Source organism: Dermacentor andersoni, chromosome 1 (assembly GCF_023375885.2).
Source record: "Dermacentor andersoni chromosome 1, qqDerAnde1_hic_scaffold, whole genome shotgun sequence".
NCBI classification, from domain to species: Eukaryota; Metazoa; Arthropoda; class Arachnida; order Ixodida; family Ixodidae; genus Dermacentor; species Dermacentor andersoni.
The window spans coordinates 269552942-269564077 of NC_092814.1; the positions used below are offsets into that span (position 1 = coordinate 269552942).

The window sequence follows — 11136 nt, forward strand, 5'->3', positions numbered from 1 at the left end:
TAAAAACCCTTGAATTTTTGTCATATACACCAGCATGAACCCTGGATCTGGTGTATAGGCTGTCTTATAGGCTTGTGCGAATAGTAATATTTTAGTTGAAAGCAAATTCGAAGCGAATGGTCCTTGGGGTTGAATACTTTTGAAGTGAATTCGAACAGTTGTCAGGTGTCCGAAGGACAAAACTGAACAGTTTAATGTTGTTCTATGCAAAAATTCTTTATTTCTGAGGTTACAACATACAAAGGCATCACAGAGAATCCTGTGATAACATATCTTAACCAGTAAAAACATTTTCTGTACATAGACTAGTTGTAGAAGAAGGTGCTCCCTTCCACACAGATAACGACCTGCAATACATGCATAAACATCACAGAAAATTATTTGGTAACATATTTCAAGTAAAAAAATAATGGCATAAAGACTAGCAGCTCCACATGCAGTGAAGAAGGCACTCCCTTCTACTAGTTACAAAGCTACAACACACAAAAAAAAATCTGAAAAAATCACAGCTTTACATGCAAGTAAAAGGTGTTCCTTTCTACAGTTAATAAAAGGAAAGTCAAAAATTATCATGCAGAAAAACTAGTTGCTCAATATGCTGGGGTAGTAGGCGCTCCCTTCTGCTGGTTACGATGGCACCCACTGTCGAAAATAACCTTTCACTTGTTGTTTGGGTTGCTGGCACTGGAAGGTGCCTGCGGGCTACCCTTACAAGGGACGGGTGAAGGTGGCTGCCTTTGCTCTTCCACCATTCGAGCGGGTCCTCACAGTGAGGAAGGAGGAATGAATGAAACCACGTTTATTCCACATTAAAATGCGCCGAAGACGCTGCGGTGGAAAGGGGAGGGGTGTTATTGCAAAAGGGGAAGGGTAAGGCTGCCTCCGTTTTATTAACGAACGTCCTGGAGGCAGCTAAGTGGGGGCCGCATGACGCTTGTGGCTGTCGCGGAGCCGATCGCCGACGGGTGGTGCCGCCGGGTCATGGGGGAACAACAGCAGTGCTCGGCAGAGCTCGATGGCATGGTCCGGAGACGTGGTATCCGGGCAAGCCCAAGTCCGGAGAGAAGAAGGCTAGGGTCCCCACTGTATGGTGGCCAGGGCACGAAGCCTTGGTGGGATGTAGAGGGGGCACTCCCAACAAAGGTGGTTGAAATCAGCACGACATGTGCACATGGAACAGAACCCACTTACGGGTGGTCGTGTGCCACCCCTGTGGAAACCATCTCATGGTTTCCACAGGGGTCATCAGATGAAGTACCATCTGATGCAAAGCTTGCAAAGGACCCCCTTACAGAAGCACACACAGAAGCATCTTGGGAGCTATCTAAACCTGTACCACCCTAACTCGATGTTTCACAGCATACAACTTGCAGAGTTCCCTCTGCTGCTGTGGTGAGAACAGCACAGGCCCACTTCTTCACTGCCCTTTCCGTATAGCAAGCATCCTTAAATCTTGGGTCCAGCAACATCACTAGGGTTGTATCCTCAGATGTCTTGACACCAGGAAACCTTGCCTTGATGCTGAGTCCCAGACTCGAAGCAATTGCCGCCGACTCATCTGATTGAGCTGCGTGTCGAGCAAGTACCATGCCAGTGCACTCCAGCAATGGAATGACCTGGGACAACGTGGGATATTTGTCCCTAGATAGCTCTGTTGTGGCTTGAGCAAGTGGATCGAGTACCTTCACAGCGGCAGTCATCAGCTTCCATTCAGCTGCAGTGAGGTTATCAACCCCATCACAGTCCGAAAGCCCCACGGTGATCGGTTTACGAAGCTTGAGCAGCCTAGTCATCATCTGATGCTCTCTATTCCAACGCGTTGGAACATCTTGCACCACTTCCTGGGCATTCAGCTGCATTTCCCTTTGTACTTCCATAATGCGCACCCGAGTCTTTGAGCTTCTCTTAAAGCGGTCAACTATAGCCCTGGCATTCGTGCACAGTTGGGAAAATCCAGGTACATCCCGCTTGACATCACTCACGCACAGCTGCAACATGTGCCCAAAACATTTTATGCCTATCCAAGGCGACTGAGTAATTGCAGCAGTGAAATTTCTGCCATTATCTGTAACAACGTACACTGGCACAGTACCTGGATCGGAAAGCGCCCACTCCTCTATCACGCTTTTCAGAAAGTGCACCAAGTTTCTGGCTGTGTGAGCACCTGCCATTTCTGTACATGCCAGTGCATGCATAGGCAGTTGAAATGAGCTGTCCATGACATTGGCATGTTACCGACAAGTAGCTTTCATTAGCATGTGATGTCCAACTGTCCGTCATTAATGAAATTGCCTCTACTCCACTGTCAATCACCTCCTGAAGGCTGCTTATCAAGTTTTGCTTCTTCGAAGCGTAGAGCTCTGGAATGATTGCTCTGGAAAACGTTGTTCGCGACGGCACAACGTACTTGGGAATAGCAGGGTTCATAACGGCCACAAATCCCAGCTCCTCCACAACACTGTAAGAATGCATACCGCGCACTATGAATCCAGCAATAGCCTTTGTCATTTCCTGTGCTTTTGGTGTCGTATGTTTCAGCTTCAGCTTGAAACGGTCAGCTACTGAAGGCTGTTGCGCATCAGGCTTAGTGACAGCAGTATACTTCACGCTTTTCCGCATACAACATTCTTTTTCATATGCCACGAATACATCTGGGCGCCTCTTTAAATGCGTCGCCAGAGTCATCGTAGTCGCCGCTAGCGTCTTCAGAATAGCGTGGCATTTGAGACACAGCTTCCTGGCCTGGCGGGACCTTCACAAAAAAGTTCCATATTGGGTTGGCACCCGTGGACGCATTGGCCATGCCACTTGACTGATTGAAGCAACTGATGCACACTGAAGTTCAAGTGCACAATGCGATCAACACCTGCTCAGTGCACACGTGGCACATGGTAACCAAAGAAGCAATGAAACGGGAGCCTTGACTACCTTGACGAACGTGTGCGCGTGATGGCTATGACAGCGCTCTGAATGTGGCTTAGCTTGTCTTGGCTCCACATGTAGTCAAGATGTAGGCTTGATGTCAATGGCACTGCTGCTTGCCTAACGAAACTGAAACTCCTGATAGTACTTGAACGCAGTTTTGATATTCGTTCACCCCGAATACTTCGAAATATTGGAAATTTTGAATTCGGGTCCAATCGAATTCGAATACTGTAATATTCGTTCGAATATTCGAAGCGCTCGAATATTCACACAAGCCTACTGTTTTAACAATGTCTCAAACAATGGTAGATGCTGATATGTGTGTATTGTTTTGATAATTGTGTTCGACTAATTGTAGTTTAATAAAGTGCACCGTGGGTTGTTTTTATCCATCAGCATTTCGACAGTGTAAGTACAAATTATTGGGCGAAATCCTTCCCGTCATGTGGGGTTTTCACTTGCACAATAACATGGTGTCAATTTCAGACTGACCTTTGACCAGAGCTTGACCAGCTGTCTAATCTTTTACATTTGGAACACTGCTTGTGGAAGTGCCCTTATTCATTACTGTACAGCACATTACATGAACTGAAGAAAGCATGTGGAGGCTCCAGTGCCACTTGAACACTAGACCATTTTGCTTGCACAGAAAAGCTAATCGAATGCAATAAGCAAGTTCAAGAAAGCTTCTGCCTGCTTCGTGAGCCAAGAGAATGCAGTAAAAAGCAAACCAGGTGCCGGTTGCAATGAGTGAAGACAAATGCTCCTTGTACAATAGGAACTTACCCATTTCCACATTTTCGAAGTTACTGCTGGCCTGTATAGCATGGGCATCACCATGCCTAGTATTAATGCTAGCAAATCTTCACAATTAATTTTTTGGGGTTATCTGACTTACAAAAGTTGAGAACTAGGAACCAGGTGCACATTTTATATATTTCAGATTTCTTTTACTTTCAATACTTAAACTAAACATAGAGAATTATTACTTTAATTCATGTTCTTTTAGGTGCTTCCTTGAAGTTTCACATAAGAATTCTCAAAAATTATTATTATTGCTGCTATAAATCCATTCAAGACACCAGTACTCGGGCCATAACTTTATGTATTGCAGTATATGATGCATCTACTACATCTTGAAATGAAATGTTAAAACATAAAAGCAACGAAAATGGGCACATTTCTAGCGGCACCAAAACAGTTAATGCCTAAATTGTGCTGTCGTTTTGCATTTGATTGCCAATAACTCCGCTTCTGTTGAATGCATTGAAGTAGTTTTTGTGAGGAAGTATTTCGGAAATAGTCTATTTTAATAAACTTCGAATGCATTTCTTCACTTCGATAGAAAATGGTTCAAGGCCCCTTTAAAGGATCCCTGAAAAGGTCTGGACAAATTTTGTAGACACGTAGTTTACAGCCATAGTAAAACATTAACGCCACAGTTTAACTGAAGCATCTCATGTTAAGCGAGCTATGGACGATACAAGTTACTCTCCTCCCTAGCCATGCTTTTTCTCAACTCATTCACTGAGTGATTGGGGCTAAGCTGTGACATCGATGTGACATCGATGTCACAGCTGTGACAAGATGTGACATCGTGACCTCTACTTCTGGGTGTCTTGGAGCCAGCGCGCAAACCTCTCTGCGAGCTACCTGGCCGTTCACTGCCTGCGAGAGCTATCCAAGCAGTGTGTGTTTTGAGTGTTCTGTCGCAGTTCCGAGCTTGTCTGATATTCCGGTAAGCGCAGGCAAGCTGCGTGTTTTAACAGACGGGTGGAGGCGTTAACTAAAACCCCTCCATACTACTACCACTGTGATGAAGGGGCTTTAGCATAAACGTGAGTGGCCTGCATAGCGCAGCCACCTGGTGGAACAGAGCCAAACACGGAGCTACTATTGCTGTAACCAAGTATAAAATATTTTTATTAAAGAACGAAACAAAATCACGCAATAAACCATCTTGCAACCTGCAGAGAAGCTTCCGAGTAAACACCTGCAGACAAGATCACTTCTGAAGACCATTTAGTTGTCTGACAATTTCAGAACTGTGGCACTACATCTCACTGCGCAAGAATCTGCGCTCGCTGGTCGCGCAGCCTTGGATCTGCTCCACGGAACTGCTGAAATAAGAGTATGTTCAACGTCATTTAACAGCTCTCTAATGTGTGACATTATAGTGTGAGGCTCTTTCTCAAACATCTGAGATGTAAAAATGCAGTTCGATTGCTCTCGATGCCCGTGACTATGTACAGGGTCATCCACGCTTAGGGGGAACACACGAGCACACGGCCACTGGACGAACTGCGTGCACATGCGTGTTGAGAGCTATATGCGCGACTGGCTACTGTGAAGGTGCGCACGAAACCTGGCCTGATGCTGGCGTCAAAAATTTGCTTACAATACAGTGCAGCATGCCCAACGAAAAGTTTTTAGTATCACCGTAGGTAAATTTCTGACTGTTATGTCCCGTCGCAGAACTAACTGCTCAAAACGGTAAAGAAGTGCTTGCAGAATACCTACTTTTTGACATGTTGTGCGGTATAAGAGGAACGTCTTGGAATATTTTGTGACTGTGTTTATAATGCATCAAAAGTCAGAGGAGCTGAGGCGCATATTACAGCATGAACCTTCCGTACAATGTCTCTCTCACTCTCTTTTTTGCCTTAGTATACTCTCCCTGCTCAGCCAATCCATTGTATAATTTCTAACTGTAAACATGCACAGCTTTGCTGCTATAATAACAATGCAACCGCACCATCTTCATGAACCGATGGCTAGGTTGTGTTTAATGGCAAAACAACCTAACATTAAAACAGAAGTAGACGTTAACACGTACTACACGTGTCACTGACTAGCCTCAGGAAAACCTTCGACTGCATCGCTTTTCCCCATTTAACACGCAGCGCTATAGGTAAAAAGTTGGACTGAGCAGTGCTGATATTTGTTACGTTCATTAGGTAAATTGAGACGAGTAGCACAAGGCACACATGCCATGCATACGGCATGCTGTGAAATATTCCAAGAAATACAGTTAAGCCTCGATATAACGAACTTCTCGATATAACAAAGTTTTTATCTTTTCATAGTCTTGTCCACAGAACACCATGTATTTAGAACCTCAATATAACCATGTGTGTTCGTATGCGGTTTCAATATAACGATATTTCACTGCCGCCGCAAAGGAATGCCGAGACAATAAATGGAAACTTCCGCGAACGCAAATGGTCAAATGATTGGATTACAAGCTGCTGCTTGCAAACGCACCTCACCTCACAAATCGCGCGCCGCGCGACAGGAGCAACCACGGAAGTGGAGCTGCATCATGTTCCGTATGAAGTCCAAGTGCGATAGGATCCTATTGCGCCCCATGCACTGTTGCTTTAGGTGCGAGTGAGTGTGCGAGGATGAGCACAAGAAAGATGGTGGCCTTCCCGCACAAGCGAAGGAAAAGAAGGGGAAGGGAGCGAGCTTGCGGTAATGCGATCATGCGTGCGTGAGGGGGCGGGAAGGGGATAAGTTGACGCTCGTCCCGATATCTGGCAGGCATCTCCGCCGGGGCTGCCCATGGCTGTAAGCTCGACTGAGTGCATACGCAGCCGCACACCCTGCTTTAGAGGTAATCTGCTGCCTGTGCAAAGAGTGGGCGTGCAGAGACGACGTTGTACCATGTAGTTGTCTTACCACGCGTTTAGTATTGGAGGTTGTATAATCTCGAGTTCCTGTGACCCGTTGGAGCGAGAGGCAGACGAAGCATTCGCTCCCCGCTGCTGGCGCTTTTCCTGATAGCATTGTACCAGTGCAGGGGACAGTGTCAGCCGTTGGGGCGGAGTGCATGTGAAAGCATGGCTGGCTTTGCGTAATTCGTACTGCCGAGAAGATACCGTCGACGTACGTGGCATGAAACTGTATCATTCATCGCCGACTACCGAATTTATCAGAATGATTTGTTTTCTCATTCAAATTTGCTTTTTTGGATTGCCCGATAATTCGGAAATTTCTGCAGTCCCTTTCAGTGTAAGAAAAATTGATCGGTGACAGTAATTATTTGCATGAAAGGTCGAATTTCAATAGAACGAAATTTCGATATAATGAAGCAAACTGCCGATTTTACTGACTTCCTTACTTGGAGGTTTAACTGTAACCTCTTTAAACATTACTACAAAAACTTCCCAATGGAACTTGTCATTATTTCCCGTCGCTCATCTTGCACTTAGGATGACGCAACGTGCTGCAAGTATTGCAATGACCTGTTGCAGTTACCACATTGGTGAATCTAATTAGTTGGGATTAATCTTATTAGGTAAATTTAATGTAATCGTAATTAGTCTGATTAGGGTGACGTAATGTAATATGAAGTAATCTTAAATTACCCTTAACTGTTCATGATTAGTCTTCATCACTTTAATGTTAATCATTCACAAGTAGGCTTAAGTACCCTTCATTAGTCTTAAGGAGTCTTATTTAGGCTTAATTAGTTGTAATTAATATTCTTAGTCCTGAACCTTAATTACTCCTAATACATCTTCGGTACTCAATATATGTAGTTGTAATCATAAGGCATTCTTATATATACCCCTGTAGGGACCCATGTATGCCTATGGAGTGCATCGTGTTGCACATTACAGACAGATGGACGGACAGATTTCCAAAGGAAGCAGCCCTATAATGCCTATACATTAAAGGCTGTTATTCTCGGACTACTTGTGTACTACTTCAAGCAGTTTGTTGTGCCGTGTGCCATAAAACACTCAGTGCTTTACAAAGGTTTAAACGAAAAATGGGCGTTCATGCACCGGGATGCAAGCAAAGCTATGGTGCCAGTATCAGATGAAGCTTTGCGCACACTGTCAGAGTAGCAGACCTTAGGCACTGCCTCTGGCTCTCAACACACCTGCGCAAGTAGTTCTCACGACGGCCACATGTGCTCCATGGCCGCACGCGAGCGCATGCTTCTTCTAGGAGTGGACAACCTGGTACTTTCAGATTACGGCGGAGCAGCAGAATGAGCCCCTTGTGGAAAGCGCCAGCAACATGAGAGCATTCCCGAAATGCTCGGAGCATTAGCGAAGCAGCACCATTTGGTAACCTCTCCCATTCTACCACCAAGGTCAGCGTCCAGTGAAATATTAGATAATGTTAGCTTGATGTTTACTGTCCATTCCACTCAGACCAGTGATGCAGCAGTTCAGCAGGAATGCTAGTGTGCTTATAGTGTGCGTGCGCACAATGCTCATGCCAGCAGCGGAAGGCAGAACACTGCCCTGGCTCTGCCACCGAAGTGATTGAATGTAGCCTTTGACGGTGTATCCATTTCAATTCATTGTTTTTGCAGCCAAATGCACTCTGTGTCTCTAGAGACCCTCACTCTAACCGTCGGTGCAGTTGTACTGCGCATGCGCCATCGAGCGGGAATGCATGACAACGGTGGTGGTGGTGCCTGAAGTGTCCATGTAATTGCTGTCGCAATGAAACCCCAGTGTTTAGCAATCGTGGTGGTGCTTTCGTGTGGCAGGCTACTGGTACGAGGCAGCTGTGGTGATGGTTCCCTTTTCTTGTGCATGCAGATTGCGCCGGCGACAACACACGGCCTCCACCAGATTGTGCAGGCCATCCAGCAGAATGACTACGCAACTGCGCTGAGCATTCACAGCTACCTGGTGTCCTCATCCAACTTCTCCGAGACCAGCAGCTTTTTACCGGGGCTCAAGGCACTGCTCCAAGTCGCCCAGCAGCTGGGGGTGTACGTACAATAGCCCCACACTGTTGTTTCTGCTTGGGTCTTCTGCGTCTCTGATGCCTTGCCCCTCCCCCCACCACACACACCTTTATTGTTTTCCCATTTTCTTCTCCCTTTTTAAAAGAAACCAAAACAGCGCCTTCTCACACTTTTATTAAAGAATGTTGGGTCGGAGGAAATTTCAGTACTGCTACTTCTTCTGTGAGCCCTTGAACTGCAAAGTGTATTCTGCAAAACAACAATCATGTCTGTGTGTTCTTACAATAATTTTTCTGTAGCTTACTTTTTTTTCATATGCTGCTTTTATTTTTGTAGTTACTTTTATGGAGCTGTTTTTACCAAGAATCTGGCTTGTGAGGGGCACAAGTTGTTTGTGACCTACTTTTTGGTCTGCTTGTGGGAATGAATCGATAATGAGAGTGTGTGACTATGCTTGGGGTAGTCACAAGTGTGACATGTTCTCTCCTTCGGTGACTGCACTTTGCCAACCTCTTAAGGTGCAGTGTAGAGTATATTTTGCACAAAGTGTGACACACAAACACTATTGGATGGGTCCTAGTTAGCATATTTAGTTGTATGTGGAGCAACTGTTGAATTCTTGTGGTAAGCCCAAACTGAAACAAAACTTATTTACTTGCTGAGGCTTGCTCCCTTAATTCAGGACAGTTGATGAGCCATGTTGACTGACACATGCCTGATTGTGTTAGCTTTATTGGTTCTACTGAAATGAGTGTGTTGTGTGAGAATAATTATTTTTTGCTCATAATAAAGAAGCACTTGTAATAGAAAAAGCTCTCAGGTGTTTATAGGTGACTTTAGATACTCTTAGGTTGCAGTGCAATGAAAAATAGGCAATGAAAAAGGTTGCAATGAAAAGTAGGCAAGTGATCACTCTTTTTCATTCTTATGTGAATTATTTGTTATCTTAGTCAGGCTTGGGAGAATAGATTTTCAGAACTTGTAATTTGGGTGCGCACTTGTTGCAGTTTGTTTTTATAATGAGAATTATTATTGGCACAAACGTTTGCATTGATGGAGAAAGGTGATCCTGAAAAGCAGTAGTCTGCTTTGAATGGCTTAGTTGGTAACTGTGTCATGTTACCAACTAAAAGAGAGAATATATATCTAGGGGTGCAGCTGGAGGTGTCGTTAGCTTTTTTTTAAAACAGGAGATCTCTAGATCCTTCTTCGAGAAAGCCCTGTTGCACTATGAGCAGGACATGCATTTGTATAGGAATGGACTTGAGTGCTCAACACTTTTCATTTGCATGATAGTGCATCAGGCAGTGTTACTGGCTAGTTATCCTTGAAGATATTAGTCTATGTTGAACTATCTTTTTTCTCATCATATCACCGTATCTATGCATTCTAGCAGCCTGGTCCTAAATTTTTCCAACAAATCATTTTCACCCTTTATGTGTTGTCCTGAAGCGCACTGTTTCAAGGTTGCAATGTGAAGAATAAAAGGAACGAGGAAGCTTGTACGTTTCTTTTGTTTTGTTGGCACATGTTCTGGGCATGGCGTGCAAAAGGTCTGGTGCCACATGTTATTGCTATGCTCATTGTGGGGTGCTGGTGAACTTTGTGCTGTCTAGTTACTGGCAGTGTTATGCACTGGGCAGGTATTGCTACTGGTTGTGGCGCAATTCATGAAACTGCACCATGTAATATTGTAATTTCCAGGCATAAGTTCTGGAAATTTGTGGAAGTAGGTTTCATTTCTGGAAGCTACTTTTCCACAAAAACAATGTAAAGTTTGTATTAAAAGTCATATGTTTCTCAGTTTGGCTATTTGTAAACATTATGGGTCAAGGAATGCCGAGGTAGATCTTCAGTACCAGCCGCAGTACGCCAGTGCTGTTTCCATTCTTTGTACACCCTGGAGTACACCTCGGCAGAATTGAAAGCGAGGCGCAACTGAGGCAGAATGTGCCATTAGTTTCTTTGGCCAACAGTCATTGTAATTTCCCCTTTTCTACAATTTCCAACAAGTCTTAACTTGGATCTGTACAGTGGCTGCTGCGCCATGCTTACTTAAAGGGACCCTGAACCACTTTTTATCTAATTGTAGAAAGGAATTTGAAGTGAAAACAGGCTATTTCAGAAATACTTTGCTGCAAAAAGTACTTCAATACGTTCAGCAGAAGTGGAGTTATTGGTAGTCAAGCATGGCCTCTGCGGTGCTTCCACTCCTTCTTCAATGACTTTCACTGTGAAGGCTACGATAGAGCAGGACATGTCCATGACACTCCGCCTTCTAAATGCCACCATGGCGTGCAGTTCAGATTGGGTTTTGATGTTAACGATGATGCCACTTCCAATTTTGGCACCTACGACGCGCCAAACATTAGCGAAACTCGGTTGTCCTCAGCAAGCCAGAGTACGCTTAGCCAGTGGACTTGTCATGGCGCCCGTGGTATCTACGCTACATGGGAAACCACAGCTATACATGCAACTGTAGGGCACATGCGCAA

The 11136-nt window shown here is 44.7% G+C and overlaps 1 protein-coding gene across 5 annotated transcripts in view; it reads left to right on the plus strand.

Annotated features, from left to right (window-relative positions):
- Sec31 (secretory 31) overlaps positions 1–10444 on the plus strand; it is a 238353-nt gene extending 227909 nt beyond the window's left edge. For all 5 annotated transcript variants that reach the window (XM_050195734.3, XM_050195737.3, XM_050195738.3 and 2 more), the window contains one exon: positions 8490–10444. In XM_050195734.3, coding sequence (XP_050051691.1) covers positions 8490–8678 — 189 coding nt within the window. In that variant the 3' untranslated portion in view covers positions 8679–10444. The remainder of the gene's footprint in view (positions 1–8489) is intronic.
- Positions 10445–11136: the final 692 nt, after the last annotated feature.